At 46.5% G+C, this 18094-nt stretch overlaps 1 protein-coding gene across 1 annotated transcript in view; it reads left to right on the top strand.

Moving 5' to 3' along the window:
- Nucleotides 1-18094, top strand: part of csad (cysteine sulfinic acid decarboxylase) — a 65361-nt gene that overhangs the window by 7690 nt on the left and 39577 nt on the right. The window contains exons 2-6 of the mRNA XM_063037164.1: nucleotides 5891-6048; nucleotides 8066-8192; nucleotides 9865-9955; nucleotides 10984-11090; nucleotides 15402-15517. Of these exons, the coding sequence (XP_062893234.1) occupies nucleotides 5891-6048; nucleotides 8066-8192; nucleotides 9865-9955; nucleotides 10984-11090; nucleotides 15402-15517 (599 nt within the window). The remainder of the gene's footprint in view (nucleotides 1-5890; nucleotides 6049-8065; nucleotides 8193-9864; nucleotides 9956-10983; nucleotides 11091-15401; nucleotides 15518-18094) is intronic.

Raw genomic sequence — 18094 nt, 5'->3', positions numbered from 1 at the left:
GTCGCCTCACCTGGAAGGACTGTTTGGGGCCCTGAATGGTGGTGAGGGAGGAAGTGTAAGGGCATGTGTAGCACTTGTTCCGCTTACACGGATAAGTGCCAGGAGGGAGATCAGTGGGGAGGGATGGGGGGGACGAATGGACAAGGGAGTTGCGTAGGGAGCGATCCCTGCGGAATGCAGAGGGGGGGGGAGGGAAAGATGTGCTTAGTGGTGGGATCCCGTTGGAGGTGGCGGAAGTTACGGAGAATATTATGTTGGACCCAGAGGCTGGTGGGGTGGTAGGTGAGGACCAGGGGAACCCTATTCCTCGTGGGGTGGCGGGAGGATGGAGTGAGAGCAGATGTACGTGAAATGGGGGAGATGCGTTTAAGAGCAGAGTTGATAGTGGAGGAAGGGAAGCCCCTTTCTTTAAAAAAGGAAGACATCTCCCTTGTTCTAGAATGAAAAGCCTCATCCTGAGAGCAGATGCGGTGGAGACGGAGGAATTGCGAGAAGGGGATGGCGTTTTTGCAAGAGACAGGGTGAGAAGAGGAATAGTCCAGATAGCCGTGAGAGTCAGTAGGCTTATAGTATACATCAGTGGATAAGCTGTCTCCAGAGACAGACAGAAAGATCTAGAAAGGGGAGGGAGGTGTCGGAAATGGACCAGGTAAACTTGAGGGCAGGGTGAAAGTTGGAGGCAAAGTTAATAAAGTCAACGAGTTCTGCATGCGTGCAGGAAGCAGCGCCAATGCAGTCGTCGATGTAGCGAAGGAAAAGTGGAGGACAGATACCAGAATAGGTTTGGAACATAGATTGTTCCACAAAGCCAACATAAAGGCAGGCATAGCTAGGACCCATACGGGTGCCCATAGCTACACCTTTAGTTTGGAGGAAGTGGGAGGAGCCAAAGGAGAAATTATTGAGAGTAAGGACTAATTCCACTAGATGGAGCAGAGTGGTGGTGGAGGGGAACTGATTAGGTCTGGAATTCAAAAAGAAGCGGAGAGCTTTGAGACCTTCCTGGTGGGGGATGGAAGTATATAGGGACTGGACATCCATGGTGAAAATAAAGCGGTGGGGGCCAGGGAACTTAAAATCATCGAAAAGTTTAAGAGCATGAGAAGTGTCACGAACATAGGTCGGAAGGGATTGAACAAGGGGGGATAAAACAGTGTCGAGGTATGCAGAAACGAGTTCGGTGGGGCAGGAGCAAGCTGAGACAATAGGTCGGCCAGGACAAGCAGGTTTGTGGATCTTGGGTAAGAGGTAGAAACAGGAAGTGCGAGGTGTGGGAACTATAAGGTTGGTAGCAGTGGATGGGAGATCCCCTGAGCGGATAAAGTCGGTGATGGTGTGGGAGACAATGGCCTGGTGCTCCTTAGTGGGGTCACGATCGAGGGGTAAATAAGAGGAGGTATCCGCGAGTTGTCGCTGTGCCTCGGCAATGTAGAGGTCAGTACGCCAGACTACAACAGCACCCCCCTTATCGGCGGGTTTAATAATAAGGTTAGGATTAGTGCGGCGGGAGTGGAGAGCAGAGCGTTCCGAAGGAGTGAGGTTGGAATGGGGACAAGGTGCGGTGAAGTCGAGACGGTTGATGTCCCGTCGGCAGTTAGCAATAAAGAGATCCAGAGCAGGCAGAAGACCAGAGCGGGGTGTCCATGAAGAAGAGGAGGGTTGAAGATGGGAGAAGGGGTCATCGGTGGGGGTGGAAGAGTCCTTGCCGAAGAAGTAGGCTCGGAGACGGAGACGGCGGAAGAAAAGTTCTGCATCGTGGCGAACACGGAACTCGCTGAAGTGTGGGCGAAGGGGGACAAACGTGAGGCCCTTACTGAGAACAGAGCGTTCTGCCTCCGACAGTTGAAGGTCGGAGGGGATGGTAAAGACCCGGCACAGATGAGAACTGGGATCAGAGGAGGGAGAGGGGAGGCTGGGGGTGTCAATGGAGAGGGGAGGGTTGGGGTGAGAGGAAGATGGAGCCTCTGAGGGCCCAGGAGCTGACGGTGGGATCTGAGGGAGACGGGATTGCAGAGTATTGGTCGGGGAAGGGGAGACTCAGGTTGGAGGAACAACACCTTGTATTCCGTCTGGGTAGCCTCCAACCTGATGGCATGAACATTGACTTCTCTAACTTTCGCTAATGCCCCACCTCCCCCTCGTACCCCATCTGTTACTTATTTTTATACACACATTCTTTCTCTCACTCTCCTTTTTCTCCCTCTGTCCCTCTGAATATACCCCTTACCCATCCTCTGGGTCCCCCCCCCCCCACCTCCTTGTCTTTCTTCCCGGACCTCCTGTCCCATGATCCTCTCATATCCCTTTTGCCAATCACCTGTCCAGCTCTTGGCTCCATCCCTCCCCCTCCTGTCTTCTCCTATCATTTTGGATCTCCCCCTCCCCCTCCCACTTTCAAATCTCTTACTAATTCTTCCTTCAGTTAGTCCTGATGAAGGGTCTCGGCCTGAAATGTCGACTGCACCTCTTCCTAGAGATGCTGCCTGGCCTGCTGCGTTCACCAGCAACTTTTATGTGTGTTGCTTGAATTTCCAGCATCTGCAGAATTCCTGTTGTTTCCCTTTTGTACAGGTTGTGCCTTCCCCTGAAGAGATACCAATGTTCCAGAAATCAAAAACCCAGCCTCCTGCCACACATTCATTTGACAAATCTTCCTATTCTTACCCTCAGTGGTACATGGCACAGGCAGAAATTCAGAGATTGCTACTCTGGAGTTCCTGCTTTTCAGCTTTCTACATAACATCCTATATTCTCTCTTCAGGACCTCCTCCCTTTTCCTACCTAAGTCGTTGGCACCAATGTGTTCCATGGTTTCTGGCTGCTCAGCGTACCTCTTTAGAATGCAGCTGACCCTGGCACCTGAGAGGCAAAACACCATCTGGGTGTCTTTTTCACATCCACAAAATCTCCTGTGTGTTCCTCTAACTATGGAATCCCCTATCACTGTTACACACCTCTTCTTCCCCCCCCCTTCCCTTCTGAGGCACAGACCCAGCTGCTGCAGCTTCACCCTAGTAGGTCAATTTCACCCCCTCCCCACCAAAAGTATCCAAAACAGTATGCTTATTATTGAGGGGAATGGCCACAGGGGTGCTCTGTGCTGGCAGCCAATTCCCTTTCCATAAGATGATAAGGTATAGGAGCAGAAGTAGGCCATTCGGCCCATCGAGTCTGCTCCGCCATTCAATCCACTCCCCTGCCTTCTCCCCATACCCTTTGATGCCCTGGCTAATCAAGAACCTATTTATCTCTGCCTTAAATGCACCCAATGACTTGGTCTCCACAGCCGCTCGTGGCAACAAATTCCACAGATTTACCACCCTCTGACTAAAGTAATTTCTTCGCATCTCTGTTCCTCTTGCCCTCTCTTGACAGTCGCCCAGGTACCTGCTTTTGCTGTAATTTAGAGTTGACTGCCTACCTATAGCTCCTGTCTGTCACCTCCTTATTCTGCTGTACGTACTGAAGGTCATCGATCTGCAGCTCCAGTTCCTTAACATGGTCTCTAAGTAGCTGCAGCTTGGTGCACTGCGTGCAGATGTTATCAGGGAGACTGGTGGTCTCCCAGAGTTCTCACATCTCACAATTACAATATAACACTAACTCTGGACCAATTTTCAGTACACTGATAGGCAAAGAAAAAGTGAACACTTGCTAGAAACTAACTTCGGACCTCCGCCTACACCTCCCTAAGCCAGTTGAGCCAAAGCCTCCCATGCTAACAGTACACCTTTGGAATCGGAGGAAACCAGAGCACCTAGAGGAAACCCACAAGGTCACAGTGGGATGGGGGAGAATGTACAAACTCCTAACAGAAAGCGGCGGAAATTGAACCCTGATCTTACAGCTGGCGGTGTAAAACATTGCGCTAACCACTTACATTTGATGTTATCTTGGACTTTAAAAAAAATTTGATCCCTGAATTATACAGCCAGTGGAAGTTTGACTGAACTTTTCTTTTGCTTTGCTCACCAGTGGCCCCTCATAGCTCTTTACGTTAGTTCTTTTCATTAGTTCTGCAAACACCAAAAATAGTTGATCCATCTGGAGGATTTAGAAGAACAAATTTGTAGAGTGGTAGCAGATAGTTGCAAGAAATATAAGATTGTGATAGGTGATATTTAACTTTCCACATATTGACTGGGGCTCTTACACTGTAAAGCGATTGTTTCTGTGCCATAGTGCTCCATGGTCTTGTCATCTTGCCAATGGAAACCTTTGTGCTCCATTCTGATGAATATGTTGACCTCTGTCTCATCCCTCCCATTTAGTGAATACAATAATGGCAACCTAATCTGGTGCTGATGAAATCATCTGTATTACAGCCTGCAGTAATTGGTGTCGGCTCCGACTTTACAGAGTACAAAAAATATTACATTACAACGAGGTGCCTTTCACTGCTGTGTCAATAAAAGTTCCCTTCAGATGAGGTGAGAGGCTGGAAGGAGGCCAGCTGCCATGGAACAGTGACATGAATCATGCGAGAAAATGGATACTTCAATTTTCCTTGCAACATGAGGCCCTGTTTACAGCGCATAAACAATGTTTGGTTTACTGGGCTAGACAATTGCAACTTTATCAATAGGGTGCTTATATATTTACAGAATTGAAGTCAGCTTGTTTGCCAGTATCTTTTCAAATGTCATTTGAGTTGTCATGATGATGTAGTTTTATGCTTGTAAATAATCTTGATGCTGATATGTGTGATAAGTTTTATCTTATTTACATGGCTTTATAACGGACCAGTGTGTGTGGGAAAGACAGTTTACCAGTTGAAGAAATGTGCCCAATGTGACCTTTGAAACTGTTTTCCTAAAGCAATGATAGTGCAGTGTGAATTATTGTCTTTGTTCTCCTCTCACCACCCTGCTCACATATCAAAGTAGAGCATTTTCTAAATCAGATTGTCGGGCACGATGCTACCAGGTCTATCCAAAACATTAAAATCATACTGCTACTCTATACCCACTTTATTGGTGAAAATATTGAAGTGGTGCTTGTGGCTACTGTGGTGGGTGCTGGGATGATGCTGGTATCACCCTGGTGACAGGGGATTACAGTTCAGTCAGATTCTCGGTGCCCAGGGTCCTAGAAACATCTGAGCATTTTGTGATCTGCATCATAATGTGATGGCATTCATGGCAAGAGGATTCGAGTACAGGAGCAGGGAGGTACTACTGCAGTTGTACAAGGCCTTGGTGAGACCACACCTGGAGTATTGTGTGCAGTTTTGGTCCCCTAATCTGAGGAAAGACATTCTTGCCATAGAGGGAGTACAAAGAAGGTTCACCAGATTGATTCCTGGGATGGCAGGACTTTCACATGAAGAAAGACTGGATCGGCTAGGCTTATACTCGCTGGAATTTAGAAGATTGAGGGGGGATCTTATTGAAACATATAAAATTCTAAAGGGATTGGACAGGCTAGATGCATGAAGATTGTTCCCGATGTTGGGGAAGTCCAGAACGAGGGGTCACAGTTTAAGGATAAAGGGGAAGGAAGCCTTTTAGGACCGAGATGAGGAAAAACTTCTTCACACAGAGAGTGGTGAATCTGTGGAATTCTCTGCCACGGGAAACAGTTGAGGCCAGTTCATTGGCTATATTTAAGAGGGAGTTAGATATGGCCCTTGTGGCTAAAGGGATCAGTGGGTATGGAGAGAAGGCTGGTACAGGGTTCTGAGTTGGATGATCAGCCATGATCATACTGAATGGTGGTGCAGGCTCAAAGGGCCGAATGGCCTACTTCTGCATCTACTTTCTATGTTTCTATAAGGAGGAGTGGGGTACTATCCGGTCAAATTACCTTGAAGTTGATGAACACACTTTGCAACTGTTGATTCCCACCCTGCCTGTTCCTCTTTTCACAAAAAGACATGTTGTTTCCCCAGACGTCAATGGAACACAGAGAAAACATCCCCTTACTGTGGATGGAATATTGCTGGATCGGCCACTGAATGACCCTAAAGGAGGAGAGCAATTTGTCCAAGATGCATTTCAGGTCATTTTGGATGAAGCCATAAGGAAGGGGACAGATGTCGATGAACAGGTAGGAGTGGTTTCAGTCTTTTTTTTTTCCGAAAGAGGTGATTTGGTCTCTAATGCTCAGACCAATGAGTATTTCTTGCTGTTGCAGAGTCATACAGTGCAGAAAAGAGCCTTTTGGCCCAACCAGTCTGTGCCGACCAAAATCTCCATCCAAGCTTGTCCCATTTGCACACATTTGGCCTATATCCCTTTAAAGCTTTCCTATCCCCGTACGTGTTCAAGTGTTGTTTAAATGTTAATGTGTCTGCCTCAATCACGTTCTCTTGTAGGATGACCAAAACTGAACACCATGTTCCAAATCCAGCTTCACCAGAATCCTATAACACTGCAGGTTAACATCCCAGCTTCTGTATTCAGTTCCCTGACTGAAAGCCAGCGTGCCAAAAACATTCACCATCCTTTCTACCTGTGACGGCGCTTTCAAGGTACCCATGTGCCTGTACTCTGAAGTGCTCCCTCTGTTCTACAACACTCCACAGGGCCTGACCATTCAACGTGGAAGTCCTACCCTCAAATGTCTACTTAAAATATAAAACCTTGCCCTTATATTTGTCGTTCCTTGGCCCACTTAGCCAGCTGATCAAGATTCCTTTGTAAATCCTGATAACCATCTTCAATGTCGACAACACCACCTACTTTAGTTCCATCGACAAATTTACTCGCCATGCCTTCTACATTCTCATTGAATATAGACGACAACTATCAATGGCTCTAGCACCGACTACTAGTCACTGGCCTTCAGTATGAAAAACAACCTTTCACCATGACCTGCTGCTTCCTCCGTCAAGTCAATTGTGTATCCAATTGGTTCAAAATTCAAAGTGCATTTATTATTGAAGTATGTATACATTATACAATCTTGAGATTCGTCTCGTTACAGGCAGCCAAGAGACACTCTCTCCCTGGATCCCATGCAGTCTAACTTTCCATGGCAGCCTATTGCGTGAACTGTATCAAAGTCCATATATTATAGACCATGTCTACCCCCCTTGCCCTCTCTGACCTCCTTGATTGCTTTAATAAACTATCAAATTCATGAGCCATGACGTTGCATGCACAAAGCCATGCTGACTTTTTGTATCACCCCTGTCTTTGTCCTTCAGCATACTCTGCTGTATCTTACCTACCATAGATGTTAGACTTACTAGTCTATAGTCTGTATGAACAGGATGCAAAACAAGCTTTTTATTGGATCTTGGTATGTGTGACAATAATAAACCAATGCCCATACTTTAAAAACTTTTCTCAACATGCCTTTCAACTTCCAATAAAGTTATGAACATTTACCCCCAGAACTCTCTTCTTGCACGCTTTTTTATAATTATGCCCTTTGGTTTGTGTTGCCTGTTCTCATTGTTCCTTTCAAGTCTGTCTATAGCTCCTCAAAGTCTATCGGGATCCTGTGCTCCATTCACAATGCTTCCAAGTTACATCCATCTGGAAATTATACCCTTTGTACCCAAGTTCAAGTTATTAAGGAAGGTAGTAGTCCTTTTACTGACCTCCAGTGAGCTTGACTGTACACTTTGCCACATTTAACCCCAATCCAAAAATAAACATTCTTTGTTACTTTTGCCAATTTTCTCTCTGTGCTGTTCCAGGCTTTTTAAAAAAAAATTTCATCACTTTCAGTCCTGACGGCTGGATGAGCTGTGCCCTCTGCCAGTGACGGGCCAGTCTCCCTAATATCCATGACCCAGATTTGGATGGGCACAATGTTTTGTAATGCTGATGATTTTTTCAAACAAACCATTTAAATGGATAAATACACCTATATTGCTGACAGAAAATATCTTAGGAAAGCAAGTGGAAATTTTAGGCACATCAAATGACCTGGTGTCTTGGTGAGAATTATCTCTTTTTCCAGGTAAGATTTGGACAGGAGTTCAGTAAATCATCTGCCAGGATGGGGAACCCATGATTCATTTGTCAATCCTAATTCTTTGCCAATAAATCTAGGACGTGTAAGAATTCCTTTTGGTGTGGTCACTGCTTGCCTGCCTTTGGTTTGCCTGTAGGTGTGTGAATGGAAGGAACCTGATGAACTGCGGGCACTTCTTGATCTTGATTTGGTCGATGCCGGTGAGCCCAGTGAGAAACTGCTGGAGCGGTGCAGAGATGTCATCCGATACAGTGTCAAAACTAGTACGTGACCTCATTGAGCCCATTGATCAGTAGCTGGAAGTGCAGTGTTGGTTTGCTTTCAAACTTGGGGAAATAAGTTTAAGAGCCTAATAAGCCTCGAAGTTCTCTCTACTCCATCCTTCCTGCTCTATTAGAAGTTTCTGCTTGCTGTCCTATTGATAAGTAGATGGCGGATAGCCAATGGTATGATTCACTGGTCCTCCAGTGGGGTTTTCTGATTTCTTGCCTTAACAATGTGGCTGCTAAATGGATGCCTGGACTGGCGTTGCATTGTGATGTGTCGTACGGATGGGTAGGTGGCCCTTTCCCGTCCTTGTTCTGTTTCTGCAAAGCTCCAGCACAGGGCAAGGCCCTTTGGTTTTGAGCAACACACATGAGATGCTGGAGGAGCTCAGCAGGCCAGGCAGCAACTATGGAAAAGGGTGAACAGTCGATGCTTCAGGCAGAGACCCTTCATCAGGACTGGTAGATCCAGTTCTTGTTTGAATTTACTGTTTCAGGCAGTGTGTTCTAGGTCGTGTTCTCTTGAGTTAGCAATCTTTCTGCCACCAGATCTCCTTTTTTATTTAAACTCTTTGTGGTTTGAATACTCCTATTGAATGTTTTTTTGACTACCTCTGCTCCAAGGAGGAACAGCCCTACCTGCTTTAGTCACTTCCCCTTGCTCAGCCGGTAGTCTATCTCGTCCACATTGACTCCAAGACTTTAACATCCTTCCTAAAGTTGGGCATAATGTTCGAGTTATGGCCTGATCAATCATTTGTTTTAAAAAAAATTGTAACTTTGCTTCTCTCTTTCGTGTTATCAATGTATGCTTGAAGACAACAGAATTAATTTAGTTTTAATTCAACACAAATGGCAGATATTGGAAATCTGCAATAGAAACCAGAAAATGCAGTGAAGACTCAGCAGGTCAAGCAACATCTGTGGAGGGAGAAATGGAGTTAATGTATCGGGCCCGGATCTAATAAATGGTTATGATGAAGAGTGATGCTGCCTGACCTGCAGGTGTCACCAGCACCTTCTGTCTGTGTATAATTTCTAAATGCCACACCCGTTTGTTCTGCCATCCTTAGCCCCAGATATCTGTTAACTGCATCCTTTCTAAAATGGCACAATTTTCATTCGTATTGTCTATCCTAATAATGTTCAACTTTGTTAGTTTTGCCCACAATTTCAATTTTCAGCCTGTCTCTATCCTCCATGTTTACGTTGTGCTTCACTGTTCAAATTCTGTATCATTTGTCCTGTATGCACAAATGTAGATCATTAATTATATCTAAAGAGCAGTGTCCTCCCCCACCTACCATCTTTGCATGCCTACTGCCTCATAGCCTGTGTGGAGTTCCCACATTCTCCCTGTGGTTGTGTTTCCTCCCACATCTCAAAGATATGCGGGTTGGTGGATTGACTGGTTCTAAGTCACCGTGTGTGTGTGTGATTGATCGAATGTGGGGGGATAAATCGGTGTAAGTGGGTGCTCAGTGCAGACGTGGTGGGCTGAAGAGCCTATCTCTGGCCTGACTTGACATTGTTACTCAATCCCAAGTAACTTGTAAGTGAGGCTGAATTTGGATACCACAGACTGAGGAATGTGTCCTTTTAATTGAACAAAAGTGTTGCTTTCTCCCAGATTCTGAATGGTACCATTTTTCTTTCTTTTTCCTTCCAGTTCACCCGCGATTCTACAACCAGCTCTTTGCAGGACTGGATCATCACTCCCTGGTTGGCCGTTATATCACAGAGACGCTGAACACAAGCCAGTGAGCAGTGTTTACTAATTCTCCACTGGGAGGTGTGTGCAGCACACATCTGAAGTGGGGAAAGCATGCAATGCTGCTTTTTTACTGTTTGAAATCAAGTGTTGCCACCCATTGCCTGTTCCTTTTGGACTTCCCTGTCTTTCTTCGTCTGCATGCCCCAATTTACTTCTTGTGCCCCTACCCTGCTGCGTCAGATTCATATTTATTTACCACGTGTACATTGAAACATACAGTGACATGTATCCCTTGCCTTAATAATCAACACAACCTAGGAATTTGCTGGGGGCAGCCCATAAGTGTCACCACACTTTCTAGCGCCAGCATAGCCTGTCCACAATGCTGGGCAGAACAACACAGAACACAACAAGCAATAGACAGCAATAGCAAAACAAGCCCCTTTCCTCCCTCCCACTCGCACACGCACAGATGGACAGCCCCAGGACAGACTTCCCTGCCTCCATTCTCCAGGCTTTGGCCTTCAACCTTCCCCCACCCCCCAGAAGCACTTGGTAAAAGGGATAATGGATGTCAGGAGTGGTGTCCTTTTCCTTTTTTGGCACTGGGTTACTTAACTTCCCTCCTCTGGACTGCTACAATGAGTGAAAACAAATCTGAAATAGAGCACCAACATTTTCAAGGATGTTTCCTTGGTTACACCTGATCACTGACCCAAAATTGGGTCAGAGATCACTTTCAGATTCAGAAATGTTGACAGTGTACCTGGGATCAGTTCCAGGGTTCTCTTGTCTTGTGTGGCAATTGACTTTCATAATGACGGCCGGTTTTCCGCTTCGAATTTTCACAAAGCCCTGTTTCACCGTGTCATTAAAATCTGAAGCCTTATTTAGTGTTATTTTTGTACTGCTAAGAATGTCCTTTTCCTGGCAGCTCCACATTCGATCCCTCAACTGTGCGCTAACCTTGCTTCTTCTCGCATGTTTAGCCAGCTCAGAAACTCATTCTGTCTCTCACTTCCCTCCCCTGCCTCTTCATGCTGACTGAGTCTTGCCCTCTGCACTGTGCCTCAGGTACACCTATGAGATTGCACCAGTTTTTGTGCTGATGGAGGAAGTGGTCTTGAAGAAGCTTTGCGAGTTGATTGGATGGAAGAACTGTGATGGACTGTTCTGCCCAGGTTGGTGCCCAATGAGAGTTGTGACGCAGATCTAGAGTTAGGCGGGTGGGGGAGGGACAGAGATGGTTATAAGTCCTGCTCTTAGAGTAGATGAAGATAAAAAAATTAATTTTATTTGTCACATGTACATTGAGCCACACAGTGAAATGTGCCACTTGCATCAATGGCCAAAGCAGTCTGAATGTGTGTTGGGGGCAGCTCACTAGTGTTGTCGTGATTCTGGTGCCAACGTAGCGTGCCCACAGTTACTCAGCTTTACTAATCCAAATGTTTTTGGAATGTGGGAGGAAAATGGAGCATCCAGGAGAAACGCCTGCGGTCACGGGGAGAAGGTCCAAACTCCTTACAGACAGTCACGGGTGCGAGAAAAATCTGCAGACACTGGCAATCCAAGGCAACACACACAAAATGCTGGAGGAACTCGGCATCCATGGCAAGGAATAAACAAAGAAATAAGCACCTTGGGAAAGGTCCTGATGAAGGATCCCAGCCCAAAACGTTGACTGTTTATTCCTCTCCATAGATGCTGCCTGACCTACTGAGTTCCTCTGGCATTTAGTCTGTTTCTTTAGAGACAGTGGAATTAAATACCAATTGCTAGCCTCCAAGCTACTGTGTATAAAGCAGTGAGCATTGGGTTCAATACAAAGCCAGCATACATGTGCCATGATTCTCTCCAGGTAGGTGCCAGCTCACAGAAAGAGCACAGTCTCCAGGCCATGAAGTGGCTGTGCACTCCATGCTCCCATTTTCTGATGTTGTCTTTCCCCTCAGTTGGCACAATTTTTTTTTAGAATTAGATACTTTAAAAAAAGTGGTGATTCTTGTACCAGTTGGGTCTTGTGTCTATTCAACTAATCAGTGCCTCTGCCATTTTAGCTTAAAGGGTGTGATTGCCAAAGTAGCTATTTTGGAGCATGGTGCTCTGGAGGCTTTCCTCTGATTTGCTCATTAGAAAGTCAAGATGCAACTATGCAGAATGGGATCCTGATCATCCCAGACCTTAAGATATTAAAAAAAACTTGCTTGTTGGTCTTTTGTATGGAAATGCACCAGCTAGAGCCAGCTTTTCATTAATTTTTTTTATAAATGTGAGTTTGGCTACCTAAACATTCCACTCCACTTTCTGTTGTATAGATGGGGCAGTCACCCCACTCTGGTCTTCTGCCTGCTCCGGATCTCTTTCTTGCTAACTGCCGACGGGACATCAACCGTCTCGACTTCACCGCACCTTGTTCCCATTCCAACCTCACTCCTTCCGAACGCTCTGCTCTCCACTCCCTCCGCACTAACCTTACTATAAAACCACTGATAAGGGGGGTGCTGTAGTAGTCTGGCGTACTGACCTCTACCTTGCCGAGGCACAGCGTCAACTCACGGATACCTCCTCTTATTTACCCCTCGATCGTGACCCCACCAAGGAGCACCAGGCCATTGTCTCCCACACCATCACCGACTTTATCAGCTCCCATCCAGTGCTACCAACCTTATAGTTCCCACACCCCACACTTCCTGTTTCTACCTCCTACCCAAGATCCACAAACCTGCCTGTCCTGGCTGACCTATTGTCTCAGCTTGCTCCTGCCCCACCGAACTCGTTTCTGCACACCTCGACACGGTTTTATCCCCCTTGTTCAATCCCTTCCTACCTATGTTCGTGACACTTCTCACGCTCTGAATTCTTTCAGTGATTAAGTTCCCTGGCCCCCACCGCTTTATTTTCACCATGGATGTCCAGTCCCTCTATACTTCCATCCCCCATCAGGAAGGTCTCAAATCTCTCCACTTTTTGGATTCCAGACCTAATCAGTTCCCCTCTACCACCACTCTGCTCCGTGTAGTGGAATTAGTCCTTACTCTTAATAATTTCTCCTTTGGCTCCTCCCACTTTCTCCAAACTAAAGGTGTAGCTATGGACACCCGTATGGGTCCTAGCTATGCCTGCCTTTATGTTGGCTTTGTGGAACAATCTATGTTCCAAACCTATTCTGGTATCTGTCCCCCACTTTTCCTTCGCTACATCGATGACTGCATTGGCGCTGCTTCCTGCACGCATGCTGAGCTGGTTGACTTCATTAACTTTGCTTCCAACTTTCACCCTGCCCTCAAGTTTACCTGGTCCATTTCCGACACCTCCTTCCCCTTTCTAGATCTTTCTGTCTCTATCTCTGGAGACAGCTTATCCCCTGATGTCTACTATAAGCCTACTGACTCTCACAGCTATCTGGACTATTCCTCTTCTCACCGTCTCTTTCAAAAATGCCATCCCCTTCTCGCAATTCCTCCGTCTCCGCCACATCTGCTCTCAGGATGAGGCTTTTCATTCCAGGATGAAGGAGATGTCCTCCTTTTTTAAAGAAAGTGGCTTCCCTTCCTCCACCGTCAACTCTGCTCTCAAATGCATCTCCCCTATTTCATGCACATCTGCTCTCACCCCATCCCTCCCACCACCCCACTAGGAATAGGGTTCCCCTGGTCCTCACCTACCACCCCACCAGCCTCCGGGTCCAACATAATATTCTCCGTAACTTCCGCCACCTCCAATGGGATCCCACCAGTAAGCATATCTTTCCCTCCCCCCCCCCTGCTTTCCGCAGGGATCGCTCCCTACGCGACTCCCTTGTCCATTCGTCCCCCCCATCCCTCCCCACTGATCTCCCTCCTGGCACTTATCCGTGTAAGCGGAACAAGTGCTACACATGCCCTTACACTTCCTCCCTTACCACCATTCAGGGCCCCAAACAGTCCTTCCAGGTGAGGCAACACTTCACCTGTGAGTCGGCTGGGGTGATACACTGCGTCCGGTGCTCCCAATGTGGCCTTCTATATATTGGCGAGACCCGACGCAGACTGGGAGACCGTTTTGCTGAACATCTACACTCTGTCCGCCAGAGAAAGCGGGATCTCCCAGTGGCCACACATTTTAATTCCACATCCCATTCCCATTCTGATATGTCTATCCACGGCCTCCTCTACTGTAAAGATGAAGCCACACTCAGGTTGGAAAAACAACACCTTATATTCCGTCTGGGTAGCCTCCAACCTGATGGCATGAATATTGACTTCTCTAACTTCTGTCAATGCCTCTCCTCCCATCCCTTATTTATTTATTTAATTATTTTTTCCCAATATACTTTTTATTTCTCCCCCTTTTTTTCTCCCTCTGTCCCTCTGACTATACCCCTTGCCCATCCTCTGGGCTTCCCCCCTGCCTTGTCTTTCTCCCTGGGCCTCCTGTCCCATGATCCTCTCATATCCCTTTTGCCAATCACTTGTCCAGCTCTTGGCTCCATCCCTCCCCCTCCTGTCTTCTCCTATCATTTTGGATCTCCCCCTCCCCCTCCCACTTTCAAATCTCTTACTAGCTCTTCCTTCAGTTAGTCCTGACGAAGGGTCTCGGCCTGAAACGTCGTCTGTACCTCTTCCTAGAGATGCTGCCTGGCCTGCTACGTTCACCAGCATTTTGTGTGTGTTGCTGGGGCAGATTCTTCTGCTTTTTAAAACTGACCACTAATTAGTCATTAAGATTAGGGTCACTTCTAGTAAAGTCTAACCTTTTTAAGGCTATCAGTGTCCCTAATCTTCATTTGTAATACTCAAAACAATGACCATGGAATCAAGAACACGAGGGGGGTCACGGCCAAGAATATCGACTCTGTTCCTCTCCATAGATGCTGCCTGATCTGCTGAGTTCCTCCAGCATTTTTCTGTGTGTTACCATGGAAACAAGACCAGCTTTTAATGAATTGGATGTTGAGGTAGGAGAAACTACTGTCATGGACGTTGTAAGGCTGTGTGTGAATTCACTTCCAACATTTGGTGGTTAAGGTGGGGATCGTCAGCATTAAATTAGAGAGTTGAATAGGACAGGTCACTGATTAGATCCATTTGGTCGCTGGAAGGGTAAGCACTAACTGATAAGACGCTGAAGAAACTCAGCAGGTCGGGCAGCATCTGTGGAGGGAAATGGACAGTCAATGTTTCAGGTTGAGACCCTTCATCTAGACTGGAAGATAACAGGGTGAGATAGCCAGTATAAAGAGGTGTATGGCATTTAAATTGCAAGTTCTGACTTTGTTCCAATGGCTCAATTTTGCAACCATCCCAAGAATGGGTTGGAGGTGTGCGGATGGGAAGAGGGCCATAGAGCTACTCCATCAATTACCCTTGTACACGACTCACTGATGGTAGTTTGTTACAGACTGTAAATCTGTTTGCGACTTGCAAACAATTAACGGAGGAGCTGAATATAAATGTAATGCCTAACTATATGTAAATATCTGGTGTTATTTGTGACTTGTCTGTCCTCAGGAGGCTCCATGTCCAATATGTATGCTATGAATGTGGCTAGATACAAGCTTTTCCCTGAAATTAAAAAACGAGGCCTGTGGGAACTGCCACGAATGGCAGTCTTTACCTCTGAAGAGGTGAGTTTTAGTGGGGTTGTTTAAGTGGCCATTTACTGAATTACTTATTGAAAATTTGTTTAAACTCTGCCTCCGCCACATCTTTCCATCCCAGAGTGTCTGAGATGTTCTCCTTCCAGGAACGGGGTTTCCTTTCCTCTGCCCTCATCCACATCTCCATTTCCTGGACATCTGTCCTCACTCCATCTTTCCGCCACCACAACAGGGATAGAGTTACATCCCACATACCACAAACCTCTGCACCCAACACATTATCCTCTGTAACTTCTTGCATCTTCAACAGATCTTACCACTGAACACATCTTTCACTCCCCCCACAAGGACCTCTCTCTCCATGATTCCCTTGTCCCTTTTGTCCCTTCCCACTGACCTCCCTCTTGGCACTTACCTCTGCAAGCAAGACAGGTGCTAGACCTACCCCCTACCTACATCTTCTCCCCCCCCACCACCATTCAGGGCCACAAACAGTCCTTCCAGGTGCAATGACACTTCACCCGTGAGTCTGTCAGAGTCGTCGACTGTCTCCGGTGCTCCCAGTGTGGCCTCCTCTACGTTGGTGAGATCCGACGTAGATGGGGGAGCCACTTCATTGAGCACCTTCACTCTGTCTGTCACAGGCGCCAACCATTTAATTCTACTCCCCATTCCCATTCTGAGATGTTTGTTTATGGTCTCCTCTACTGCCACTCTGTTTGGAGCAACAGCTCATATTCTGTCTAACCTGGCTGCATGAACATTGATTTCTCCAACTTCCAATTAATTTTCCCCTTTTCCCCTTTCTCTCTTTTTCTATTCTGGCTTCCCTCTTTCCCCTTCTCTTCTCACTTGCCTGTCACCTCTCTCTGGTGCTTCTTCTCCTTCCCTTTCTCTCGTGCTGCACTGTCCTCTCCTCCTATCAGATTCCTCCTTCAGCCCTTTACCTTTTCCACCTATCACCTCCCAGCTTCTCACTTCAACACCTTCCCTCTCATCTGGCTTCACCTATCACCTGCCTGCCTGTACTCCTTCCCCTCCTCCTCGCCCCCTTCCGTTTCAGTCCTGGGAAAGGCCTTTGGCCCAGAATGTCAATTATTTATTCCTCTCCATAGATGCTACTTGACATACTGATTTCCTCCAGCGTTTTGTCTTGTTGTTTCTTTTAAACCATGCCTGAATGTTTGCCTTCTCAATAATCCAATCATTTTGAGTTGGTACTTGTTGCTGGGGTGGGGAAGTCACTTGTGATGTTCTTGCAGGTTAAAGAATCTGATCCCATTTGGGATTAAGCCTGTTGGGCAGACCAGGCTATATTTGCAGTTTTCAAAAGACTTGTGAGGCACACTTCCACATTGGAATAATTTGTCTGTATAACTCAGTTCCAGAGAATGGTAGGTAGATTATTTTGCACCTGTCTTTGAGAGAGTAATAGGCAAAACAGTGAAACAAACAAAAATAGAAAAATAAAATGGCTAGAAACTACTAATATTAATAAATTGTAAGCATCAGTGCATTAATTCCGCCACCCCCCCACCACCTGTTTCAGCAGAAAGTGTCAGTACCCACTACCCACCAAGCAACAGCAAAGCACCCAAAGAGAGACCATGATCTGCAGTCAACAGAATCTATTGTTTACCCGACAGTTCAACATGCCACAGGCTCTCTCTCTCACTAACAAGGGACAGAGAAATATCACCCATTTTCACATAGTCATAGTCATACTTTATTGATCCCGGGAGAAATTGGCTTTCGTCACAGTTGCACCATAAATAATAAATAGTAATAAAACCATAAATAGTTAAATAGTAATATGTAAATTATGAAATAAGTCCAGGACCAGCCTATTGGCTCAGGGTGTCTGACCCTCCAAGGGAGGAGTTGTAAAGTTTGATGGCCACAGGCAGGAATGACTTCCTATGACGCTCTGTGTTGCATCTCGGTGGAATGAGTCTCTGGCTGAATGTACTCCTGTGCCCACCCAGTACATTATGTAGTGGATGGGAGACATTGTCCAAGATGGCATGCAACTTAGACAGCATCCTCTTTTCAGACACCACCGTGAGAGAGTCGAAAGGGGAGACAGACAGTCACTGTTACGATGTTATAGTCTGCTGCGTCGCTTTTTATTCCGAGATTCTCCGACTCGAGAATCAGCAGCAAACTCTCCCACCATCAGGAGAAAGAGAGAGAGAGTGCAACCGCTTGACTACAGAGACATCTGCAGCAGCAAAATCCCGATGATCCCTCTCCCTCGACGCCTCAGTTGCCCACAGGGCCGCACCCCGGCGGTGCCATCTTCTAAGGGGAGCCTGGAGTTTTGAGTCTTCCTTAAGTTCACACATTTTTGAGGAGCTAACAGGAACCCTGATGAGCATGTAGTAGATTTTTAAAGCCATTTGAATTGGGAGATGTGACAGCCCTGGGATGTGCAGACAAGGGAGGAAGGTGAAATCCAAGATCCCACTAGGACCCATAGTGAGACAATTAACTAATTTGCATTCACCATTAGACTCCGAAGTCAAAAAGCACAAATATAAATCTGGAGGTCTGCAACAATGTACACAACAACTGGGGAAGGTGAGAACCATACAGCCCTCCGAG

Source organism: Mobula hypostoma, chromosome X1 (assembly GCF_963921235.1).
Source record: "Mobula hypostoma chromosome X1, sMobHyp1.1, whole genome shotgun sequence".
NCBI classification, from domain to species: Eukaryota; Metazoa; Chordata; class Chondrichthyes; order Myliobatiformes; family Myliobatidae; genus Mobula; species Mobula hypostoma.
Note: the sequence above shows the minus strand (reverse complement) of the source record. Positions and strands in the feature narration are given on the sequence as shown.